General features: G+C 43.3%; 1 protein-coding gene across 1 annotated transcript in view; it reads left to right on the top strand.

The window, feature by feature from the left end:
* Positions 1 to 26,851, top strand: part of ANKRD31 (ankyrin repeat domain 31) — a 97,102-nt gene that overhangs the window by 39,309 nt on the left and 30,942 nt on the right. The window contains exons 12-20 of the mRNA XM_074994238.1: positions 11,640 to 11,784; positions 13,177 to 13,238; positions 13,852 to 15,412; positions 15,988 to 16,248; positions 20,162 to 20,353; positions 20,902 to 21,044; positions 22,527 to 22,686; positions 23,216 to 23,322; positions 24,485 to 24,572. Coding sequence (XP_074850339.1) covers positions 11,640 to 11,784; positions 13,177 to 13,238; positions 13,852 to 15,412; positions 15,988 to 16,248; positions 20,162 to 20,353; positions 20,902 to 21,044; positions 22,527 to 22,686; positions 23,216 to 23,322; positions 24,485 to 24,572 — 2,719 coding nt within the window. The remainder of the gene's footprint in view (positions 1 to 11,639; positions 11,785 to 13,176; positions 13,239 to 13,851; positions 15,413 to 15,987; positions 16,249 to 20,161; positions 20,354 to 20,901; positions 21,045 to 22,526; positions 22,687 to 23,215; positions 23,323 to 24,484; positions 24,573 to 26,851) is intronic.

The following is a 26,851-nucleotide window of genomic DNA, read 5'->3' as shown; positions in this document are numbered from 1 at the left end:
CTGGCACCCTTATTTCGATGTGTGCTACTTTGGTGTGTAGACGTTCCCTCACAGCGCCTATTTCGATGTGGTGCTACCCAGCGTCGAAGTTGAACTTTGACGTTGCCAGCCCTGGAGGACGTGCAGACGTTATTCATTGAAATAGCTTATTTCGATGTAGCGTGCACATGTAGACGTAGCCCTGGATAGGTTCTAGCAGCAAGACAAAATGAGCACAATAACCCAATAATCTAAAAAGGTGAAAAAGGTTACAGAGTATCTCCGCCCATAGCTCATAGAGCATCTTATTTCTACTACAGGTGTTTTCCTCTACATGTTAAACAAAACAGATAAACAATGACCGGTTCATGTCAAGACAGGTTAGAGGATGTGGTGATGCCTCCACAGTGGTGCATCAGAGGAGTTTATCTAGAAGATTTAAAGCACAAAACATTAACAGTACTAACAATTGGTTTCCACATTCAGGGCCTCTCCTTGGAATGTGGTTGCTGAGGCACCTCTTCCTCCCTTCAGGGTTCAAGGCCCTTCCTGCCTGAGTTGGGATGCCCTTCTCTGGGTCTTGTGACAGAGAGATAAGGGAGAAGGGGCCCAGTGAAGTATCTTGTGAGAGAGAGATAAGGGAGAAGGGGGGCCCAGCAAGGTATCTTTCCACTCATGCTAGCTGGGTTTCTATATTATAGGCTTACTCCAGACTTTAAGAATCGAATAGGGGGTCTTTAGCACAAACCATGGTCTGCCTGAGGAATTTTCACTCTACAGTACTTTTCTAAATAGTAACTAAATAGTATACTAAATTAGCACAGAAGATCTAGGCTACATCTACACGTGAAGCCAACATCGAAATAGCTTATTTCGATGTAGCAACATCGAAATAGGCTATTTCGATGAATAACGTCTACACGTCCTCCAGGGCTGGCAACGTCGACGTTCAACATCGACGTTGCACGGCACCACATCGAAATAGGCGCTGCGAGGGTACGTCTACACGCCAAAGTAGCACACATCGAAATAAGGGTGCCAGGCACAGCTGCAGACAGGGTCACAGGGCGGACTCAACAGCAAGCCGCTCCCTTAAAGGGCCCCTCCCAGACACAGTTGCACTAAACAACACAAGACACACAGAGCTGACAACTGGTTGCAGACCCTGTGCCTGCAGCATGGATCCCCAGCTGCCGCAGCAGCAGCCAGAAGCCCTGGGCTAAGGGCTGCTGCCCACGGTGACCATAGAGCCCCGCAGGGGCTGGAGAGAGAGCATCTCTCAACCCCCCAGCTGATGGCTGCCATGGAGGACCTGGCAATTTCGACGTTGCGGGACGCGGATCGTCTACACGGTCCCTACTTCGACGTTGAACGTCAAAGTAGGGCGCTATTCCGATCCCCTCATGAGGTTAGCGACTTCGACGTCTCGCCGCCTAACGTCGAAGTTAACTTCGAAATAGCGCCCGACGCGTGTAGCCGCGACAGGCGCTATTTCGAAGTTAGTGCCGCTACTTCGAAGTAGCGTGCACGTGTAGACACAGCTCTAGACTGATAATGCTCCAAGTCTCCTGATTTGAGTTGTATGAAGATATCAAAATATACATTATTGCACAATTAAATATGCTGTTTGTATTTCCTTTCAAAGTGGGAGACTGCTGTTGGAGACAAAATTTTGGACTGAAAGTAGATCAGGATTTTGAACTGAACTAACACAATGTTTTTTTCCCTATAGATGTAACAGATGGTTGCGAGATCTCAAGTTTAGATCTTACGGGTGTAGTTTTTTCTGCTACATTATATCCTTCACTTGCTCTGCCTACTTCCTCATCCTTACTACCTCTTTGCTGACTCATAATCTCTATTTCCTTCCTCTCCATTAAATAAGGACTGTTTCTATATGAGCGACTGTACCTGTACATGCATCTGAAGAAGTGAGTTAACTCACGAAAGCTCATGCTCTAAACTTTTCTGTTAGTCTATAAGGTGCCACAGGACCCTTCGTTGCTGTACATGTACCTGTGCATATGGTTGTGTTATAATGCACCCTGAACCCTAGGAGCACATGTCTGAAGGGGTATAGAGCGTGAGTAAGCTAACATGCCTCAGGGGCATGAGTAAGGGTCACAAGATTCAACAAGGGTACACAGGTTTCAACAGTGCTCCACTCCTATTCTGACCATGCACTGAACCCTTTTCTTCATGGCTCTTACCCACTCTACAAAGACTTCTGTCCCATCGTTTTCAGTGGTAGTAGCATGCTGCAGTAACCAAATGAGAACAGCTTTGTGTTGAACTCATTACAGATCAATACAGGTAAAAATGCATCCTGCTCTGAGAACAGCCACTTGTCCAACTGAGCACAAGTGAGTGTTTATCAATATGTCATCAGTGTACTGTCTTCCATGACTTCAATCAGAGTGACAGGAACATCTGCCTGAACCAAGAAATTTCATGGAAGCTGGAACGTTCAGGCCTTGAGCAGACTCCAGCCTCGTGCTGGAACCACAGGAGGGCAAAAGACCCCAACAGTTGCTCTGGCATGACATCTTCTTTATGTCCCTTTTACAAGGTGCTTGTCCAGTTGCTGTCAAGGGCTTCTGGTATGCAGCCTGAAGTGGCTCATGATCCATTTGTCAGACCCACCAGATTCATTAGCCGGCAGGCTGCTGATAAGAGCTAGACTGAGGCAACAACAGGGACCATGAAAGGTGCCCCAGAAAACCTGGAGGATGAAGAGCATGTAATTCAACACCTGTCTTCAGAACAGTTCACTGAGGAAGACCATGAGTCTCAACAGTAACCAAAAGCTGAAGATGATAAGCTAAAATGAACTCCCACCTTCCAAGCCAGTATCATCTCTTTATCTTGTTCTAAACTAGTAATTTTAGGATAGGAGGTACAGCATAGAGCAGTGTTTCCCAATTTTATTTAGCCACGGAACCCTTTTAAACTCAAAATAATTTTGTGGAACCCCTTAGAAGTCATATATGGAGCTGAAAATGTAGACCACAAATAAGTAAGGATAATAATAAACAAATGCTAAACAGGGTCATGAAATCAACATTTAGTTTAATTGCACATATTTAAAAACAAAAATCACATTTAATGTGTACAAAAAATAAAGCCCAAAAACTAATATGCATTATATTGGCAGTTTTCAATGCAAAGAATTTTTTTCTTCTTTTCTTGGCAAATTCGTTTTATATTGGTTTAATACTGGAAAGTTGGATTCGCATGTCAGGTACGGCATTCAGTTGGTCTCTGTATTTCATTTTTGTTGCTGTGTAATTTGAGAACCCAGTTTTGCATAAGTATGTGCTGGTGAAGGATAACGACTGACTAATTGCACATCTTGATAAAGCTGAATATTCTTAACATAAGCCAACCCAAAACGATCCACAGTCCCTGAGAGTGAGTACAGGGATTTACGGTGGTATATAACAGGCAATCGTACCACTAGCTGAGTCGTGACATCATTGTCCCCACTCTCTGTCTAAGCTGGCATTACATAAGGACACTTATTGTGTTAAACACAAATGAAAATTGTTTTTAATAAGATTCATAAATGCTTAAATATGAATTATTGTTTTAAAATAATAAAATGTTATTGTAATGGAATTTTTTCGCAGAACCCTTATTTTCACTTTGCATAACTCTGGGGTTCCTCAGAACCCTATTTGGAAAACACTGGCATAGAGAATGGGAACATTCCAAACGTATGACTGATGAGTCTGAGGCCTACTTGCTGCTGAGGCTATTGAACCAGTCCACAAACTGCTACTTCCATTTCTTCCTCCAGCTGCCACACAGAATGCAGCTGAGCAAGAGGATCCTGTTTTCTCATTCTTTATTCAATGCCATGATACTGAAAATACTTTTTCTATGTGTCATGCACCCATCTCTTCATGGAGAAGAGCCACCTGTCTGCAGCCTGCAACAGCGTCCCGTGGCACCCTTCAGGAATGGTCAGAATAGGTTTTGGAAGAGGGAAGAGGTGGAACTCTAAGACCAGGGGAGGCATTGCCTGCCTTTGCTTCTTATACCCACCACCCATGTATGTCTGTGTTCTGTGTATTTCCTAAATAAAAATGCATGATTTCAGAACAACAGAGTCTTTTTTCACTGTGCCTGCAGTGTTAGGGGGTAGGGTTGGTTTACAGGGCGGTACTTGTACACCATAAGGTATCTTGGTAACAAGCAACACAAATATCTGTTATTGTCTTGTCATTCATTAAACTGGTTTTTACAGCCTCTCTGAGGTGCAGTGCACCTTGTTATGTTCTCCTTATTGCCATGATTTCTGGCTGCTCATAACTATCTGCCTGGTGATTGGCCTTGACCCCACTCCCCACCACATCAGTAACTTTTTACTCTTTTACAAATATTATGCAGCACACAGCAAGCAGCAATAACACAGGAAATATAGCTTTCACTGTGGTCTAACCTAGTCAGTAAACTTCACCAACATGCTTTTAAACAGCCAAAGGCACATTCTACCAATATTCTGCACTACCTCAGCCTGAAACTAAACTGCTTCTTACTACTGTCCAGGCTGCCTGTGTACAGCTACATGAGCTATGGGAGCAAGGAGTAGGCTGGGTCTCCAAGGATAATTATTGGCATTTCAACATCTCCAATAGTAATTTTCCAGTCTGGGAAGAAAGATCCATCTTGCAGCCTTGTGAAGAAACTGAAGTTCCTAAATATGCATGCATGCATACCTTTCCTGACCATCCCACATTGATGTTGGTGACACAGCTCTTGTGATTCATCAGTGCCTGCAATACCATTGAGGAGTATTCCTTACTGAGTACTCTTTGGCAAGTTAGTCTGGTGCCAAGACAGGGATATGCATTCCATCTATTTCCCCACTACAATTAGGGAACCCCATTGCAGCAAAACCTTCCACTATGTGCTGCACATTGCCCAGAGTCACTGTCCTTTCTAGCAGAAGGGTTTTGATTGCCCTGGCTACTTGGAGCACAGCAGCCCCCACTGTAGATTGACCCATTCCAAATTGATTGCCCACTCACTCGTAGCAGTCTGGCTTTGTGAGCGTCCACAGAGATCTTGCTATTTACTTCAGAATAGTCAGAGCAGGTGTCATTTTGGTATTTCTCCACTTCAGGGCAAGGGAGAGCAATTCACAAAGTTCCATGAAAGTTACCTTATACGTGCAGAAATTTTGTACTACGATGCAGTCCCATCATTTTATGCTTCTTTCCCAGGACCAGAATCAATGTTCCACTAAACAATGGAAGCAATGCTCAACATGTCTGATACTGCCAGCATATGCCAATTGCTCCATTCAGTGGGTTCCTGTACATTTATGCTTGTGGCCTCCTCACATTCTTTCTCATGCAGATGGCTCTTGCCTAGTCTCTGGACAAACTACAGGATAACACACAAGGTGTTTGCAAAGCTTACAACTGCAGTTTGCAGTTGAGTGGGGTATATGCTTGCTGTCCTATGGTGTCTGCATGGATAGCAGAGGAAAAGTGCATCATGGGAGGCTGAAAACATGCACCCAGAACTGCTTGCAACAATATTTTTGTCTCATCATGCATTGGGAGCCTAACTCAGAATTTAAATGGGTGTCAGGGACTGTAGGATGGCTACCGACAGTGCATTTCACTGTTATAGTCAGTATTAGCCGTGGCAGTGAGGGTAAACTCTGTCAAACACATAAACCAAATGAAGATATGAAGGTAGGATGCTAAAGGTCAACCTCAATAAATATGACCTAATTTTGTAGTGTAGACATACCCATAGTTAGTTAGATATATGCTACTTTATGTTTGCCTGACTCTATAGTGGAGACAAAGCCTAATCCATGGCTTCTTCCACTACCTACCAGGATGTCTTTCTCCAGCAGCACCCAGAGAAATTGGTTGCTCCTCCTCAACACTTGGTTCATCTCAGGATTTGTGGGGTTTTGTGGTGTGCAGTAGCAAATTATGTCCCTAACATCCTCTTTAGCTCTTCAAATCTGGAGAAAATTGACCTGCTTTCTAAAGGTCTCACTGGTACCACAATTAGGCTGTTCATCAGGGACTTGCAAAACCCAGGGTCAATTTACAGCTCATCCCCAAGTTTTATATGTGATCATTTAGTCTCTCCTTGCTCAGTTTCCTATCTGTAAAATGGGGATACTTCCCTATCTTATAGGAGGCTTGTGAAGAAGCATACATTAAAGATCATGAAGACCTTGGATAATACAGTAGTGAGGTTGTAGCAAGAAGTCCCAGCTTACACTGGGTAAGAAAAGAGTTCCCTCCCACTGTTTCCGGTTGAATGAGGGTCTGCAGGTTGACAGTAGCTTTGGCAGCATTCCCCTAATGTGTGCATTTAGAGAACACTTCATTGCAGATTGAGTGCTCCTTTATCTTAATTATACCTTACTATTGGGCAAAGAAGGGAGACTGAGAAAAAACTCTGACAATGACAGAATTACCTGCAAACTGTGAATTTAGGAATGTTCTCTTAGGTTGCATCTACACTACAGCTCCCTTTCGAAATGACGGCTTTCGAAACTTAATGTAGAAAGACGGCCTTTCAAAACAAAGTGTCTACACAGTCAAATGGGGACCAAAGTTTCAACCTGCCCTTTTGAACGGCCCCCCATCGCACTTTCAAAAAAGAGTGTCCACATGTCCCAGGGCACTCTTTCGAAAGTACAGGGGCAGGAAGTGCCATGGGCAGGGTCACATGGCAGATGAGCCCTTCCAGGGTCGCTGCCTGCTGTCCCTTTAAAGGACCCCCACACTCCAAGCCTTGGCCTGCGTACACTGAGGGCCAGCTACCTGTCCCCAGGCACACAGACCAACAGAGAGCAGAGGAGGCACCCTGGGCCCCCATGGACCTCAACAAGGTAAGCCATGCCCGGGTCACACCCCCCAACGCATTCAGGGGCCAGGGGGACCCTGGCAAGGGTCACCATCAAGAACTGGGACTGACAGCCCCTGCTGGGCATAGGGGCGGGAGTGGAGGCAGGAGGTGGGCAGAGGGTGGGGGCCCCGGGGAGGTCTGCCCTGCAGGGGATGGGGCGGAGATGGGTGGTAACACAGGGGGCCCCAGGTAGGCCTGTTCTGTAGGGGACAGAGGCAGGGACAGGGCTGGGCGGGCACACTGCACCCCACTCCACACTCAAGACCGCAATCCCCACGCCCACCCACCATAGATCATCTGGGCCATTAACAGGGTCCTCCTGTGGCAGTTGATCCATGTTGGGGACCTGGACGACACCATCTGGGGCTTCGACGAGTTGGAGTTCCTGAACTGCTTTGGGGCCCTGGACAGCAGACACATCGCCATCTCGGCCTTGTAGCACAGCAGCAGGGCCTATGAAAACTGCAAGGGCTACCACTCCCTGATCCTGCAGGCGCTTGTTGATGCCAATGGTCGCTTCCAGGACATCCACATGGGCTGGTCCAGCTGCGCCCATGATGTCGGGGTGTTCCGGAACTTGGGGCTGGGCCACTGCATCGCCAACAGGACCTTCATCCCCCGGCAGGAGCTCTCCACTGGGGACACCATGATGCTGCCCTGCATTGTGGTGGATGCAGCTACTCCCTGCAGCCCTGGCTGATGAGGCCATACACGAGACACACACTGCCTAGCCAGGACATTTTTAATGAGCAGCTGAACTGGGACCGCAATACCGTTGAGCAGGCATTCAACCACTTGAAGGGGCGCTTCTGATGCCTCCTCACCAGGCTGGAGGTGGGCCTCCACAGCGTCCTGCTGGTGGTCGGGGCCTGCTGCACCCTGCACAACTTGATGGGGGCAAAGCACGAGCCATTTGTACTGGGGTGGGCTGTCGAGGCAGGACATGGGTACAAGCAGCCCCCTGCTGCCCCATGCCGCCAAGCCCAGCAGGATGGGGTGCGGGCATGGGAGGCCTGTGCCAGGCCTTTGAGTGGGAACTGCAGTAACCTCTGCACCCTGCACACACACCCCACCCCCACCCCCGTGTATGCACACTCCCAGCACCACTCCCACACATGCACAGGGAACTTGGGGTTAAACTGCACAATAAACTCTTTAATTGCACCTGACAGCAGTCTGTGCTTGTGTCAAGTCCAGGGAACTATATACAGGGCAGGGGAACTGCAAATGGGGTCACTTTGGGCAATTATATACGGGGGTGTAGTGGCCTTGGGCAGGTGCCCTCCGAGCCCCAGGAGGGCCAAAGGTTGGGGCAGGGGGCTGTATCCATCAACAGGGGTCGAGGGCCGGGATCCCCATTGCCCACACCTGCCCCTTCCCCGCTCCCCCATGTCCAGGGGACCTGTTGGAGCTGGGCTGGGGCCTGCAGCACAGGGGGTACAGGTATGGCTGGGGGGAGGCCACTGTAGGCTCCCCAGGGTCGGCACTGGGGGGAGTTGTGGGGTGGCAGGTGCAGCCTCCTCCTGGCCAGCCCTGCCCAGCAACATATGGGCCAGCGGTATGAGACTGGCCAGGGACAGGTGGGTAGGGACCAGGGCAGCGAGGTTGGGCTTGTGGTGGGGGTTCTGGGGGGTGGGGAGGAGGGATCAGGGTGGGGGTAGGTCGGAGCGGGAAGCTAACAGGGACTGGGACGGGAGGGGAGGTTGGAGCGGGGGAGGCAGCAAGGCAGCTGGGGGACAGTGGGGTGGGGACAGGAGGGGCAGGTGTGGGAGTGGCTGTTGAGATTTGCCGCAACCCAGTCCCAGGCTTGCAGCTCCATGGTGCGCCACTCCCGCAGCATGCGGGTGAGGTCCCGCAGGGCTGCGATGTGGGCAGCATCCCACTCTTCATCCTCCCCATGCTGGTGGTGCTGGTGGATGGTCTGGCAACGGCGACAGCCCCGAGCAGGGACTGTGCAGGGTCCAGGCTGCTCCCCCGTGCCCTTGGTGGTGGGGCTGGTCCAGCTGCCGGCTGCTGGGGCTGTGTAGAGAGAAGGGGAGAGGGGAACAGGCCATTAGTACTGGACACTGACCCTCCTGTCCCCACCCACACACCCCCATCCTCGAGGCCGTGCGATGACCATGTTCCAGGGTTCCCCACATGGGTGCCATGGGCATGGGCTCCCCGTCCCCCCGTTGCCCTTTTCCCTCCATGGCTGGCCTACCCATGTTGCTGTCCTGGCCGCGTGATGCTGAGTGCTACGTGTTGGCTCCCCGGGGCCTGGGGAGCATAGCTGTCTGGGGTCCACATCCACCAGGGCTGGCAGCCATGTGGGAGGCCTGTGGCCACCCTAGGGGGGGACCTGGTGCCCCATCCTCAGGCCCTGGGGTGGCTGGCATGCGTACGACCTTCTGTGGGTCGCTGTGGGAAGTAGTACGAGGCACAGGTGTATGGAGCCTGGCTGGGCAGCCCCCAATGGGATGTCAATGATGAGGGCCCCATCGCTTGAGCCCTCATCATCGCTGCCAGGGTCCAGTTTGCCTGGTGCCCACAGGCACCTGGTGCTGGCTGCCAGTCCTGGGCGCTCCTCATCCTCCGTGGCCATCTCTGGTTCAGTGTCAGGCTCTGCTGTACCCAGCACAATGTTCGGCGATCCGGCCTCCTTGGGCCCAGGAGGTGGTGGAGCTCTTTATGGTAGAGGCAGCTTGTGGGAGCTGCCCCCAAACACCTGGCCGTGTCCCCAGCCCTGCAATAACCCTGGTATAGTTTCAAAACAAAAAAGCAGTCAAGTAGCACTTCAAAGACTCACCAAATAGTTTATTAGGTGGTGAGCTTTCGTGGGACAGACCCACTTCTTCAGACCACAGCCAGACCAGAACAGGTTCAATGTCCAAGGCATAGAGAACCTAAAACAGTAATCAAAGGACTTTTGACTGGACCTGGTCTGGACTGTGGGTGGGGTGGACCTGGATGATCAGACCCTTGGATAGCCACTGAAAGGCCATAGTGTTGTGGCACTGGACCCCAGTTTGGTGGAGGACCTCCTCGTCCTCCTAGAGGGAGAGGAACTCCTGGATCTTGGCCTCCATCCAGGAGGGGCCTGGCACTTTGAGGCCTGGCTCACCTCCTGGGAAGGCTCCCTGCTGTCCTTGGGGGGCCCCTGGGGTGAGCAGGGGGTCCATGGTGGCTGGCCATTGGGCTGGGGAGGGCAATGAGCTGGCTGGGTTGTCATCTCAGGGATCGGGCTGTGCAGCAGCATGGGCTCCCTGCTGCCTGCACACTCTCAGCTTCCTGCCTGAGGTTTGTGGCAGCCTGCATCTTTAAACGTGGCTGGACGCTGGACCCATAGAGCTCTGCATATGCTGAGAGTGGCACCGCTGCCTGCCAGCTGATCACTGTCATGGAGGACTCCGTCTTTTGAAATAGCTGTTTGTGGAGCATCTACACTTGCTCTTTTTCAAAATAATCTTTCAAAGTGGGCTGCTCTTCCCACCGTGGGAACAGAGGACCAACTTCAACAGAAAAGCCCTGTTCTTTTGATGTTACTTTCGCAAGATCACAGGGTGTGTGTAGACGCTCCGCAAGTTATTTCAAAAGAAGGCTGTTTTCTAGCCCCAATTTCAAATGTGCTTGCTAGTGTAGACGAGGCCTTAGTGACTAGGTGAAGATGGTGAGATCTGAGAACTAACTTTTCTCTGGATATGCAGAGAGAAACAAAACCCCAGTAGTGCTGGAGGGAGGGTGGGAGGAGTTAGTCCCAGAAAGGAAATCATTAATTTACGAATTTCCTAATGTTTAAAAGCAATTGTTCTACATGCGCTTATTGGATAATGAATAAAATTGGACAAAATTACCATGGCTTTATTCACAACATTGAATATTAAAAAATAATTTAGGAAATCACCATACTATCAAGAGTTCATTTTTGGACCTGCATTTTAGTAAAGCAGCTGGTAATTCTCCAAAGCAAAATTTAAAAATAAAAAAAGGGAAGGCTTTGTACAAACTTGCATTTAGCGGAATGTTTGAGAACAGTAACTGGTATTGGTTAATTCCATTACTGGGGATTTTAAAATTCCAGTTGTATTTTAACGTTGGAGGCAAGTATTGAGAAAGAAGCATATATGAGGAGAGAAGTAACAGAGTGAAAGCTGTGCTAGTCTCTATACTATCAAAACAAAAAAAGCAGTCAAGTAGCACTTTAAAGACTAACAAAATAATTTATTAAGTGGTGAGCTTTCGTGGGACAGGACCACTTCTTTAGACCATAGCTATACCAGAACAGACTCAATATTTAAGGCACAGAGAACCAAAAAAAGTAATCAAGGTTGAAGAGGAATAAATGAATGAAGAGGAATTTTCACAACAGTCTGCAAAGAGAGGCTTCTGAACTCTCTTTTATATTCAAATTCAACACATTAACATGTGGTTTGAACCGAGATATGAATTTTCTGGGTCACTATAGGGGCTCTTTTGCATACTTGGCTTAATCTAATTCTTGACTCCCCCCCCCCACTTCTGCCCCTCTACTCTCTGATTTGCTCACCTTGATAATTTTTTTTCTGATTGGCAACCTTGAATACTTTTTTGGTTCTCTGTGCCTTAAATATTGAGTCTGCTCTGGTATGGCTATGGTCTGAAGAAGTGGGCCTGTCCCACGAAAGCTCGCCACCTAATAAATTATTTTGTTAGTCTTTAAAGTGCTACTTGACTGCTTTTTTGTTTTGATATGAGGATAGAGGAATGGAAAATAAAATATTAGCACAAAAAAATCTGAAAATTTTTACCTCTAGGTGGCAGAGTTACTGCTTTGGTATGGAGCTGACCCACTATTCCAGAATGAGAAAGGGAAGTGTGCCTTAGATGAAGCTACTGATCAGCAGATGAGGAAACTCCTTGAAAGTTACATAACTAAGTCTAGAAGACTTTCAACATCAGGTAAGAATAAGCTGTTCTGGCATATTCGTCACTATTAGATAGACAACAATTAAAATCTGTCTGTCACATTCCCTGATTTATCGCTAACAATTCTGTGGGCTTCACTTTCTTGATATATTAGTGGACTTGGAGCAGAGTCCTCTTGTTGACTGTCTTAATTAATATACATGCATAAGATGACATAAAATAAGGTGGTTAAGACTGAGCATGCTTTAGTCATGTAATAAGGAATTTATGTATATGTGAACAATATATACACTACACTGCCTGGCAAACTTCTCCTGCAACATACCATACACCACATTTTAATTCTCATAGGAAATTCAACAGCGACAAGAAATACCATGTCACTGAATTCATCCCCTGCTAGTGTAGTAAGGTAAACTTAATAAACTGGTACCACATTTCATCACAGCCAGAAAGATATAGCACCATAATCCTGTAATTCAGTTTCCTTCTGTTGTATTTCTAAGGAACACATCCCCTGCCCTAAGGGCAGATTCTGATCTCATTTACATCTGGTAAATCAGGAGGGTCAGAATCTGATTGCTGGATTTACAGCCATGGAACTAGGATGAGAGAATGGCCCATCATGAGTAATTGTGTGGCAGTGTATATTTTAGAGAACTGAAGGATTTTTTTAGCCTGTAAGACCGTTTTCCTTTTGGCCATTTCTTCTGTCTGAAAGATGAGCCTTTCTCATCTTTTCCATATTCTAATTAAAACTGCAAAAATAAAACATTTAACTATATATAGAATGAGAGTTATAAAATGAATGGTTACGTCCTATATTCAATTTGGAGTGCACCTGTTGCATTTTTTCTTATGCATCATTGCTTAAATACTCAGATGACAGTTATCTTAAACAGCTAAATTAGATATAGGTTGAACCTCTCTAATCCAGAACTCTTTCATCCGGCAAACTCTGTAAGCCATCATGATTTTAGTTAGCTGGATGAACACTCAGCACGGGTGTGGCCAAGTTTGCCATGGTCCCATAAAGTTTGTTTACAGCCACCAGCCCTGGCTCTCAGTGTTCTGTAGTGCTAGTTAGCTACAATTTACCCATAAATGTCTTCTAAGAATCCAGTAAGCAGTGGAACTGCTGGTAATGTGCAAGACAATATTGACCTCCCATCATCCAGCAAATTCCCTTGTCTGGCACCAATCAGATTCCAAGGGTGCCAGAGGAGAGAGGTTCAACCTGTAGCTGTTTTGACCACAGATTAAAGGGGAAAGGGCTTTGATGTAAGACACTGAATTCTCTAGTACAATGGTTCTCAACCTTTCCAGACTACACTACCGCTTTCACAAGTCTGATTTTTCTTGCATACCCTCAAATTGTAATTTTCTTTTGATATTGATCCTTACAATCTGTGGTTTTACTTTCAGCTAAAAAGGATGTAGAGAGTGTATCAAATGCTCAAGAAATAAATGACACAGACCAACGTCAGGTAACTTTTTTATTTGTTTAAGGAATAATCATTGTTATTTGGTGGTGAATAGTAATTCATGTGACATTCTGCAATAAAGTGTAATAAAAAAAGTAGAGCATTTCTGAAATGCTCTTCAAAAACAGTACATATTACACATTTCATAACTAATAATATCTGCAACATATGATGAAGTGTGGCAAGACCCTTTTTTCTTACTTGCTATAATTTTAAGTGTTGTCGTAAATGCTCATGTAATTTACCATGTAATTTGGTAGAAACCACCATTCTCAGAAATGTAGCATTGGAATATGTGTTTCCATTTGTTCTAAGATTAACTTACATCTTAAACACTGTTTTTTATTTTATTGATTATAGTATCATAAACACAAAAATATTCCCTATATTTGGAAAAAAAACATATTATTGATGCTTTCGACATTTAGTTTAGTCTTTGTTGTATTGCTGCTTCAGGCAGATTTCTAGGTGTAAAATAATAGGAGAGGTGCAGTTGAGGCCTACCACATTTTGTGACTTCTTGTATTGATTGTACAGTTGAATCAGCAACCCAGAATGAAATACAGTAAAGCAGTCTACCGGAATTTAAGGTTAATTATATATTTTGATTTTGTAGTTGGAAGTACATTCAGGTATCACAGTTCAGAATTCAGATGTTGGTAATAATAATACATCAGAGAAAGGGTTTATCAACTTTGAACAAAGTAGTAAAGAGAATGCAATAAGAAATGTCAAAGGTTCCATCTCCAGAGTATTTCAGGATCATAGATTATTGAAAGAAAAATATTTAAAAGATACAATATTGATTCCAATGCAGACAAAGAAATCATCAGGGACTGTAGAAAGGATTGTATCTACTGAGAATGTCAGTGAGTACAAGACAAATATATCTCCTCCAGATTCATCCCAAGACAAAACAAGAAATAGAAGACACAAAACAAATGACTTTTATGTTGGACATAATAACAGTGGGTTCACAGTTAATACCAATTTTTCAAAACGAATAACAAGGTCCTCTGCACGTTGTAATTACAGTTCAGATAAAATTTGTGAAACAAGGGAAAATCCCGGCATAACCAAACAGACAAAGATGGAAAAAGAATGTGATTTATGTAATAGTGATACCTCAGTTTCAGAAGCAAAGGAGAAGGCTTGTGGAAGTAAAGAACCTTCATTAATAACAACAGACCAGGTAACTAGCTTACTGTGTACTGAATCCTCAAGTCCTGTAATAAAATCATCAACAGAGTATTCTGAGAATGTTGAGTTAACAGAACTTGATTCTCACTCAGTACTTCCTTTGTGTGAAGAAAGCTGTGTGCCTCTTGTGCCTGCAGAGCAATGTTTTGTGAATCAAGATCATGAGCATCATTGTCTTAATCACAAAAAAGATGCTGGCATGGGTGACAAGAATCTGAATTCAGCTGAGACAACTAGTGGCATCCACTCTATTGAAGAAAATGTCATTTACACTCAGAATAATAGATTACCAGACCAGTTTCTTCATTCTGAAACCTCCGAAGATCAAATTAAATCTGTCTCTATCAATGGCAAAGTTAATGAGGAGGAACAAAGTTTTAAAAACTCTTTACAGCTTTTTGAAGATATTTCTTTACAGGGAAGCCAGTTAGAACCAGGAAGCCTAATTACACTTTCACCACAGGAAACTGTAAACCTTATTGATTCAGGCGATACCGTTCTACCTGAAGAATATACTGAAAAGGAAAGTCAAAACATTTATGAAAATATCTCTAAAGATGTAGATAACTGTACTGTACAAGCACTTCAGACAAGTACGGAAACATTTTCATTGCATGACTTTTCAGCAGTTGTTAATGAAGTTAGTGATTCTCAGAGTTTGGAGAACTTTAGCATCAGTGTGCTGACTTCTTTTGCTCATCAAACAGATGAGGGAATGAGGATGGTGCTCAGTGCACAAGAGAGCACTGGAAGAGGTTACAATGAGAAAATTGCAGATGAAATGAATTCAGAAATTAACACAGCTACAGCTTTACAGCCACGTGAAAAAGAAGCATTTCAAGTGAAAAGAAAGGGGCAGGCCCTTCAGGAAATCAGTTTGGATGCAGATTTGTATTCCACTAGTTTTATGAACAAGGATTCACTTCATCCATCTCAACGGACCCAAGAAACAGAGCAGGAAACTTCCCAAGAAACAGGTGAAAAGCTTTATTTAAAAAAAAATTCTTAGACATTCTCTGACGTTGTGTTGTAGCATGTGATAGACCTTTTAGAGCAGCATAATGTGGTCAGAATATACAATAGCTTACCCAAAAGGCTAACATAAGAATTGCATTTCAGGAAAATTGTCAGGGTTGCAAAATTAATTGGCCATTTTTTCAGCCAAGACCATATTAGTTATTGTGTTATTAACAAAATATAACAGTAAAACTGATATTAACTAAAGTAATGTAAATGAAGAAATTTTTAAGCACTATACATTACATTTTTTTCTTTAAAGAGAAGCCATAGAAAAACACCACATTTTCATGGAAGAAATTTTGATCCTTATCGATTAAATTTTTATAATTTTTATTACATACTGAACATTGAAAAAAATGTTCAGAATGCAAAAATATTTTCAAAGGTTTAATAATTATATCATAGAAGTACTTTGCCTATACTACATAAACATTTTGGCATTCATTTTCATCATCAGTTAATAGAACTAATGTTTCTGAAAGTCATCAGTGTTGTAGCACATATAATTCAAATCCTTTTGTTCAACAAACAGATGAGGGAAGAACTGCTGAGAGAAGTGGAGAGCAAAGCACTGGACTGTGTTGCATAGAAACAAATGAAGTTGAAGGAATAGCAGTGAATAAGACCCCTATAATGTTACAAATACTTGAAACAGAAACAATCCAAACTAAAATAATAAGACAGGACCCTCAGGAGACCAGCCAAAATACAGATTTATATGGCAATTACAGTCATTCACCTAATCTATCACAGTTCAGTCAGACAGCAGAACAGGAAATGTCTGAGCAATCAGGTGAGTTGTTCATATTTTTTATACAGATATGTTTATTTTTCAAGATGTATAGGAAGATGGCTTGGTAAATTATAATAAGTGACCGAGGGTAGGTCTACAGTACAGGGGAAGGTTGAATTAAGGTATGTAATTTCAGCTACGTTAATTATGTAGCTAAAGTCAACATACTTAAGTTTGGGTTTCTATGCCGTCTCCACTAAAGGAGATCAATAGGAGCCTGAACTCCCAGACTTCCCTTACTCCTAACAGGAGGGGCAGGAGTACCGTGGTTGACAGGGGCACCCAGTAAATTCAATTCAGCATCTCCCCACTAGGAGCACTAAATCAAAGTCCGGAAGATCAACCACAGTATGGTCCATCTTCCCTGTAGTGTAGATGTTACTTTAGAAAACTAAACATAATGTATAAAACATATATCCTATTCAACAAATGCCAAGTGTGTGAACCATTGCCAGTGTTTTTTTGATAGTTTTGTATCTATTGGGGAGTAAGCACTTAAATATTTTTACTGACAAAGCTAAAAGAATTAACAAAATTTCAAGTACCTTTTTATTGTGTTGGTGCTTACTTTTTACACGAAAAAGAGTTCTCTTAAAAGGCTTATCTACATTTACAGTAAGCATGCAGCGTACAGACACTGGATGCCAGCTAGCACAGATCTAGCATAAAATTTCTGATGAGAATCATCTGTCTTCTTTGGATGGTTGAAGATTTTTGAAGCTGCTTTTTACATTTGATATGATTTTAATACTAGAAGAATTGCATGCACACAAAATTTCATAGAAAACAGTCCAAAAAATCATCCAACAATGTGAATGCTATGTTGGCCAAGTTCCTGCCCTTTCCCACTCACAACACACCTGAGGGTGAACTCCAGAGAGAATCTTGTTCTTGGAGTAGTCTAACAGTTCTTTGTCATGCTGCTGCAATATTTTTTAGCAAACATAAAGAAGACTTGGGTGTGATAACTTTACTGGAAATTGTCACTATTAGTTGTGTTTATTTGCAGCCAGTGATAAGACCCATTAGCTTAATGGGCTGTTTTTTTATCTTTTGTCTACTTCTCTAAAGACTCCCTTGGACATCCTCCCAAGAGCTTAAGGAGGAAGCAGAAATTAGAGAGCAGATTATTGATTTGGGAGTTCAGAGCCAGAATCTTTTAGGCTAAGATACCTCAAAACAAAGGGTTGAATTGAAGGGGTGTTTGACACAAGCTGCCATTGTGTGCCCCAGAAACTCAGCTTTCATTTTGAAAAAGAAGTTCCCCAGCCTTTAAGACTGCTTATATAATGTGAATCAAGTGCAGCTGATGCAATGATATGCACCTGAGTTTGCAGAGAGCAAGAAACAATAGTGCAGATTGGTGTGTGTTTTGACCCATCCATCTCTAAGGAGTGTTAACTCTTCATATACTCAGTAATGCTCATGTAAGTGCCAGTATTGCTAATTTACTATGACTTGCAGCTCATGGTTGCATCATGAGCAAGTGGCACTTGAGGGAGTACCACCATTTATTATTTTTTCCTCTCTGTCAAGAAGGAGTCCATCCCTAGGAATGAAGGAAACTGAAGAGTAATTGAGGAGAAAGCAAAACAAGGGATTAGCACAGGCCAGGGGTCTAGTCCAATCATGTAGAAAAAGCCAAATCCAAGGAGCCCAGTAGAGTAGATCTTGCCTTAGTTTGAATTTCTTCACCATCTACAACAGTGGACATCTAATTTTGGCATCTCAGATGAGCACACCTTCTTTTCAGGAGAGAGCTTGAAAGGATATTACAAACCTTTTTTCCAATTTGACCTATAAAGAAAGTTGGAACATCCACAATTCAGAGACTTGCAGTTCTGTACACAAGGTTCAAGAATTTGCACTTCAGAGGAACGCTGCAAATGCAGGTCCTCCAGGAGAAAAGAAGAACCTAATATATGCTATCAAAGGGAACAGTGGTCAAGTTATGGACATTGGGTGGCAACTGCTGGGCAGGATGCTCATAACTAGAGGTACTAAAACAGACTCTCTGATGGGAACAGGAGGTGTTAGAGATATGGTGTCTGATGATTCACATGCATGGTAAAAGGAGAATAAATTGTTTCAAGTAATCGTTGCTGAAATTGGTGTTCTAAATGAGAAAATCTCTGTGATTTTTATATGGATTTGTTCATCTTGCCAGTTACTTTTGTGGGTAAATAGTAATTGTTTTGAAGCTTGGGGTTTTTAGAAGGAGGAAAAGGATATGATGAGCATCCGAGAGCCTGCTGACCTAACTACCTTGGTTGTGCAAATCTTTAAGTGCCATAGTCTTGAGATCTATATTTATTGTTTTCAAGACATTGACCTTGTTTTCCTTAGAATGTTCTTTTGGGAGAGTTATGCCCTGTCTAGAAGTCAATGGGATCACATGGAATAAAAATCAGAGCAGAATATGATCACAGATTTTTACCACAAATTGCATATTTGGATGTACAGTAGCAGACTAAATTATAATATAGATTTTGCATCCTTTTCAAATATAGTGCATTTTCTTCATTATTATACCTAGTATGAAAGGTATAGTGCAATTTGCACAAAGCTAAATCTGTGTGTTTCACACTATTATTGTACTGTCTTTTATAGGTAATACACAAAGACAATATATACTATTTTAGTTCAGTTACACCAATGTAAATATGAAGTAAGTTCAAAGCAGTCAAGGAAATTATTTTACATTTACATTTATAATATAATATAACTTTCAAGTAAATGCTGTTTAGCTAGGTGTTTGTCTAGTTCTTTATGCTGATATATGGCTGGGAGGACTAATGTCATGGTCTCTGAAGAACTGGTTGGGGCCTGCCTATCTCTGGGACATGTTACAGCAATATTAAACAGTAGAAAATTAGAGCTTTACATACAGGCTGATAGTTCAGCAGACTATGAGTTTTTAAATGATACTTCACATCATGAATATAACAGTGTAGATTGTCACAATGTGTCATCTGAGAAACTGTCAGTGCTCCTCTCAGTACCCTACGCAGCTTCCTTCCCATTTCTACCTAGAGAAGATGAAGTCCAAGCAAGTAATAGCATCCACTGAAATCAGTCCTGGGCACTGAGGAGGAGTCTGCAAAGAAATGTGCCAACTTTCCTGTTGCTATACTATGTGGGCATGCTCAATAACTATTGTGGCAGACTCAGACTGGTTTGCTACAGGAGCACCAGGCAGGAGCAAATATACTGGCCAGTTGGTGAATAGTTTCCTGTTCGCTGAGTGCCCAGGACAGGGCCTACTGCAGCACAATCTGACAGGCACCTAAAGCCAGTCAAGAGCAAGCTTGAAGCAAGAGAGAAAAGTGGCTGTTCACTGTGCTTCAGCCTAACAAGAACCTATTGGAGCTAGGTTAAAAGGCTTCCCTTCAGACAGGATGGGAGAGCGAAGGACTGGGAGTGAGGAGGTATGCTGGAGAGAAGCAAGAAGAATGAGCTCAGGTACCAGAAAGAAGATACTGAGCAGGGAGAAGAGATCTAGAGAGGTGTCTCATTTCAGGTCCATTGACTGGCCTGTGATAAAGGTGGCTCAGTAGGCTGTGACCCTTGCCTCTAGTAAAGGAGGAGAGGCTATCTTAAGGCCCACAGCAAGCCTGTGAGGCAAGCACTAGCCACCCAGAAATAGCCCTGCAGCAAAGCCCAAGCTTTGCCACACCATGTAGTTTTCTTCTTCAGTCTTCACCCTGTTGCATCCTTATTGCAAATTGTCTGGTAGTAGATTGTAAACTCCTTGGGCCACATTCCATGTGTACTTGGATCTTTATTACTTTTTTGTGCTGTCAAATAATAAATAATTAAGATAATGAAGTTGCCTAGAGTTACACTATTTAAAGTAAGACAGAAGCTTGGCCCAGTTTTCTAATGAGAAATTTGATGTTCAATATGTTTCTAGAATCTTCATTACATAGCAGAGAAGAGATAATAGCTGCATTTGCTCAACCTACCCCCATTACAAGAGCTGGGATAAAAAAGAGAAATTCCAAAGGGGAAAGTCGCCTGCATCTGGCTGCTAAGAAGGGAGATTTATCGTTAGTGAAAAATCTTATAGCATCTGGAGTGTGTGTGAATCTAAAGGATAATGCAGGTTTGGATGTTTTAAAATTACTTCTTTGGTGATCCTCTAGTTGTTCAGTTTCAATTAGTTTATTCAGTTACAAGACAAGACTTTCTTAAAAACCTCTTGAAAGAATATAATGAAGATGTTTCAGAAAATAACTTGTCTTTATTATTGCTTCATGCATTATTGAACAAGGTAGTAGCAAGAATTACTTTGCTATGCCATTGCTATCTTTTAATTTGGGTGTGCAGTCTTTCAGGTGATACATATGACTCTTTTCACACTAACGTGCAATATGTTGACCAGCACCTGAGGCAATTTTATATAGATCATGGCAGATTAGGGTTGGAAGAGACTTCAGGAGATCATCTAGTCCAATACTCTGCTCAAAGAAATATCGAGCCCAATTATTCCGCTGTTGTTTCAGAGCAATTTTTTGTTTCAGATTTATTATAAACAAAGTCTGACACAGTTATCAGATTGAAAACAAAAAAAGTGTATAATTATCAGTTGTGATCTATGTGAGTTTTTAAGACATCCAAATTGCAACCTAAATTTTGATTTTGTTTTACTAGGCTGGACAGCACTTCATGAAGCTTCCAACAGGGGATTTACTGAGGTGATTGTAGAGTTACTAAAAGCTGGTGCTGATGTTAATAGCAAAAGTCTGGATGGGACTTTGCCACTACATGATGCTGTTTCTGGCAATTGTTTCAAGGTATAATTCTATTCACACTACCATGCTTGGTCCAGATTTTCAATTATGGGCATGCAGATAGAACAGTTATGCATACAAATGAACATGACGGCTTAATTAACTAAATCCAAAATTATTAATAATATACATCTGTAGACTTGCATTAGGCATTTAAAATCAATGCTATTTTTGCAAAGGGACTTCCATGAAGCTGAAGCTAGAGAAATGATACCCGACTGACTCAAACATGCACACCCTTTCACCAGTTAGTAACTAGAGTAGGTCTTTCATTTCTTTCATATTCTCTGCAACTAGACAATAAAAATTAAGGAGATGATTTCACTGGCATGAATGGTGGAGCAGGAAGAATCAGACAGAAAAATAAGAAGAATAAATATGAAAAGTTTATATATAAACATGTACCAAAAACAACAAGAAGTCCCATGGCACCTTATAGACTAACAGATATTTTGGAGCAGAAGCTTTTGTGGGAAAGTTCTAGGAGATGTGGATGCATCTGCCCAAGTGTGTCTTTGCCCATGAAAGCTTCTGCTCCAAAATATCTGTTAGTCTATAAAGGGACACAGGACTTCTTGTTGTTTTTGAAGATACAAACTAACATGGCTAACTCTCTGAAACATGTACCACTTAATTTTAAATACTTAAATGGTCCCCCTAACTTCAATGGGACTAGTTGTTTGTTTAAAATTAGGCATGTGCATAGGTATTTGTAGAATTGGGGGCCCAGTCACCATCACATATCATAGATCAACAAAAATCCACTTATTTTCTACATTTTGTTTATATTTATCCAGAATGGTTATTTGATATTTATTAGAGAGTGTTAATTTGGAACTGATTTATGATTCCCAGTAACAGCATGGAAATGAGTTGCTAATAGTGACACTATGGAGATGACAAGCTAAGCAGGCAATTAGGAATGAGCCATATACTTAATAAATACAAAATTAAAAGTACAGGTTGAACCTCTCTAAACTGGAACTCTTTCAACTGACAACATTCATAATCTGGCATGATTTTAGTTAGCCAGATGACTATTTATCATGGGTGTGGCCAATTTCCTGTGGTCCCGTAAAGTTTGTTTTCAGTCACCAGTTCTGACTTTCAGCGTTCTGTGCTATTATTTAGCTGTAATTTACACATAAATATCTTCTAAGAGCCCAGTAAGCAGTGGAGGTGTTGGTAAAGCTGCTAAGACAATATTACCCTCCTGTAGTCCAACAAATTTTCTCTTCCAGCACTGGTAGGTCCTGAGGGTGCCACGTCAGAGAGGTTCGGCCTGAATAAGTCTTGGAACTAAGCAGATAAACGCCAAAGATACTTGTTAACTAGATTGTTGTATCTCTCTTTTTTCTCCCTGATATGTTTATTTTGCTTGTTAGAGTGTTAATTTGTCAGAACAGGAACTGTCATCTTATTTGCACAGAATCTAGTACATTTTAGGGGCTACTATGATGATGATAGTAATGAACTGTATTTCAGGCAGTCGAGATTCTACTACATCATGGAGCAAACCCAAATGAAAAGGACAAGTATGGGAAAAATGCTTTGGCTGAAGCACGCAATGATAAAATGGAGGAATTGCTTAAGGCTTACTGTGCTCTTGACAGTGAAATTGCTTATGAAACAACTGAGGTTACTGGTATGTTGGCTATTTCATAATATTAATCACAGATTTACAGCCTAGAGTCAAGGAAATAAACATACACAAAAATGGTGCAAGTTGGCTTGATTGTTTCATGCCAGGGATAGGCATTTTCTAGTGGTAGTATATCCTTGATAGTTATTTATCTATATCATTAAGATAGTAGAATGTGTGGTGCAAATTCTTTCCTGGTAAAGTCAGTGCAGCTATGCAAAGGACCTGTTTGGGCCTTTAAATTTTGTTGCTTTTCTGTATTTCCCTCAGACAAGCTCGTAGTGTTTCCATATAGTACTGGAATAATGTCTTCATGGGTTTTATACTTAAATGCAGTCTTCAAAATATAGTATTTAGCCAACTTGATTTGATTTCATTTGCATACACAATGTTTTATTTATATCATGGTCTGTCTTTGAGTCGTAGTAATTTGAATGATTGGCATCCATTGTATTACATTGGTTTTATACATATATTTCCATAATTGTTTTTAAATTATATTTGTTTTCTTAATTGGGGAGGGAAGATGTAGGTCCTCGTAGGTCAAGAAGAGCAACACAAACTTGTTATGATTGCTGTAAAAAGGCTGATGTTCCATTAGTTTTGCGCCAAAATATGACCAGAGAAAAATGTGGCACAGTAAGTATAGATGTGGAGTTTTTAAAATATTGCTTTACAGTGCTGTACATTTCTATTCTGTATATAATCATGTGTTGATTGAATATTGTAATTACACCATGTGTTTAGATAAATAATCCCTGAAGTACATGCTGAGAGCAGCAGCATGTTCTGAAACTAAGTGTGAAGCACAGTAAAGATAAGTTCAGTCTGTACAAGCGATCCCCATCTGTTTCTGTTCAAGACTGCTGTGCATCTATACTTCCTGTACAATTAGCATACTACCTTAATAGTCACATAATTCATGTGGATGGAGAGTGCCAGGATCCATGAAGTCTCTCACCAGAATTTCCAAAGTGACCCTTTTGAGGAGCAATGACTTGGCAATCAAGTTAATTGGAAGAAATGATAAATACCTCCTTCATTTTTATTTTTGTTTTTATTTTTATAGAAAATACCTGTGGCACCTCAATTGGCAGCCCCAGATGTGATGGAAATGCCTTTCTTTAAACTATCAATACCTAGTGTCCCTTGCATTCCATTGCCTCTGCAGTTGTTTGTGAAAACTCTCATATTGTGCTGAAGAAACAAAACTTTTCATTAAACAGAAAATTCTGGACCATGTGGTTGCACAAGAAACTTTGAAAACATTAACTGAATGTAAATTGGTCCAGTGTTCTGCTCCCAAATCTGCAGAAATCCTAAAAAATGGCTCTGAATATCAATATTAATTATTTCACTGCTTATCATTGTAACAGAAGCTATCTGCTAATGTGCTTATCTCAACTGCCTCCCACTTTTCCATAAGTGCCAGAAAGCCCAGCTGCCCCATCCCAGCTGTCAAAATCTTCAGCTTTACCCTGACAGCTTCTGTCATGCAGTTAGGCTTGTCATTACAGAAATCTTTGGCATAACAAAAGTGTAAATGTGGGAAAGGATTAGACAGACTGAATTAAATATCAAAATAAAGCACATGGATTGCTGTACCAGTTACATACTGGTTCATTTTCATATTTAATTATAAACCTCTCTTTTCTCTATTTAAAATGAAGCAACCATGTCAGTGGGCTCTGGAAGACAGGAATATTGCCACAAAATTTGGGTTCAGCTTGCTTAGGTTTAGTGCACAAAACCTTGTCTATACGTCTATAACAGTAAAATTGACAATGTTTGTATTTGATAGCATGAGTCCATCATTGCAACATTACAAGATATAGAACAGAAGCAGAAAAAACTGTTGCTGTTTGAATTAAGAAACCCAAAAGATGAAGGTAGATATGAATTCAAGTTCAATTTTAATCACTCCTCTAATCTGTGCAATTATTACTCTGATATATTGCAAAGTAATATACTTCAGTACCTCCTTCTGGAAAATACAAATTGAGAAAATGGTTTTAGGATACTACGTAATTCAAGACTGAAAGTAGTGGTTCTCAACTTTTGACATATGTACCTTTCAGGATGCTTTCAGTCATTATCTGTGATATACCAGATCATAAAAACAAACTATTTGTAGGTAAGAAAATATTTCCTTTTCAATTTAAATAAACTCAGTCTAGCCATAAAAACATGAATACTTCTATAAACACAAAAGCAAGCAATAGTCACACTGCTCAGTAACTCAAGTCCAATATTATTGACAAAGATCTCTCATTCATGATTGAATATGGTTCTTTTGGAGCCTTATGTAGCCAAGAACTGTACATGTATATGTACAGATTAGTACAGCATTTTCATGCCAGGGCAATTATAGCTGTAGGAAACCCAAACAAACTGAGGACAAAAAATGAAAAAAGTGTTAGTCGAAATGATGGGGCAGATTCAAAAGTGCTGGCACTTGGAGATGTAAATTATCCTTGCCCTGTCATATATGTATAAAACCAGCTTATTTTCAAAAGAGGATGCCTTTTGGTACTGACCTCCTCCCATCTCAGAATTTCTGCTGGTACAATCAGTTTTACTTTATTGCTACAAATTCATAGGAGATAAGCTGACAGACACTGCTGAGGGAATTCAACACATCTCCTGGCTTCACTTGACACATTACCTTCCCATCTGGTGCCGTGCATTTTTGGGTAGATCTGACCATTTCTGATTACTCTCTGTTCTCAAAAAGGAGGAAGTTATATCTGTCTTCCATCACTGAAACCACTCCTAAGCTGTGTACATGTGCAAAAAACTTCGAAATAAATGGCCCTTTTACGAAAGAGCAGGAGGAGCATCCACACGTGTAAAATTGTCTTTCGAAAGAAAATCAAAAGAACGGGGTGCACACTTCGAAATATGAACCCCCATCCCATATCAGGAAGATCACTCCCTTTCGAAATAATAAATGAAAAGAATACATGTGTAGACGCTCCACAGTCCACTCTTTCAAAATACAGGTCTGCCATGGCACGGATGAGCTGGAGCGCGGGGCTGCTGCAGCTGGCAGCAGCAGGGCTCTATTGTCCCTGCATTTGGCTGCCTTAAAGCCGCACGCACACGGGAAACCCGTGGCAGGAAGCTGAGAGCGTGCTAGGAGCAGCCTGCACACGTGCTCCAGCCTGACGCTCCGGCACCCTCATGGCCAGCAGCCAGCCCCCCGCAAGCCCACGGCCCCCCCTCCGAGCCCCCGCAAGGCTCCCAGGGGGAGAAAAAAAAAGGGCTCCTTCCTGGATGGAGCGGGAGCTGCAGGACCTCCTCGGCCTCTGGCAGGACGAGGAGGTCCTGCGCCACGTGGGCATAAAGTGGTGCAATGCCACAGCCTTCGTCTGCCTGGCAATGGGCCTCCACACCAGGGGCCACCCGGAGCGCACAGCAGAGCAGGTACGCTCCAAAGTAAAAGAACTGCGCCAGGGATATGCCCAGTCCAGGGACCAGGCTGGATGCTCCGGGGCAGGACCAGCGATGTGCCTCTTCTACAGGGAGCTACGGAGCATCCTGGGGCCCCAGGAGAGTTCACCCCCCGCCATGGCTTTCCTGGACACCTCCAGGGAGGAGCTGCAGCCGGAGGAGGAGCAGCCCGGATCAGGGACCCAGAAGGGCGAGGGGACCACGGACTGGTCGAGCGAGGAGGGGGAGCTGACCATTGTGATCCCCTCCCGCTCCTCCAGCTGGGCGACCGAGGGCCGGACATCTCCAGATATTGCCGAGGGACCCTCAGGTACATCCAGGGAGAGGCGCAAACCTACTCCACAGGGTGGGGGCGACGCAGCGACTGGGTGCCTATACACAGAAGCAGTGGTCCCGGGCTTCACACAGGCCAGCCCCCACATGGGATGCGGCACCCCGCGGTGCCACACCAGCGAGGCCCAGCACCCGCCCCCAGTGGACAGCGCCGTAAGCCACGCAGGGGTCGTGGCTGGTTGGTGCTGGATGGCAGTCGGGGCCCTCACACTGCAGGCTGGGAAGGACCACCTGCAGGAGAGACCCCTGGAATCACACCCAGGCTGGGAGGCCTGGTCCCGGGGGGGGGCGGGGCCAGTCAGTGCTCCCTGGAGGGGTCGGTGTCCCTTGGAGGGGTGTGGGGGCAGGGGCCCCATGGGGTGGGCTCAGGCGCGTGGCCACA

Source organism: Carettochelys insculpta, chromosome 5 (assembly GCF_033958435.1).
Source record: "Carettochelys insculpta isolate YL-2023 chromosome 5, ASM3395843v1, whole genome shotgun sequence".
NCBI classification, from domain to species: Eukaryota; Metazoa; Chordata; order Testudines; family Carettochelyidae; genus Carettochelys; species Carettochelys insculpta.
Note: the sequence above shows the minus strand (reverse complement) of the source record. Positions and strands in the feature narration are given on the sequence as shown.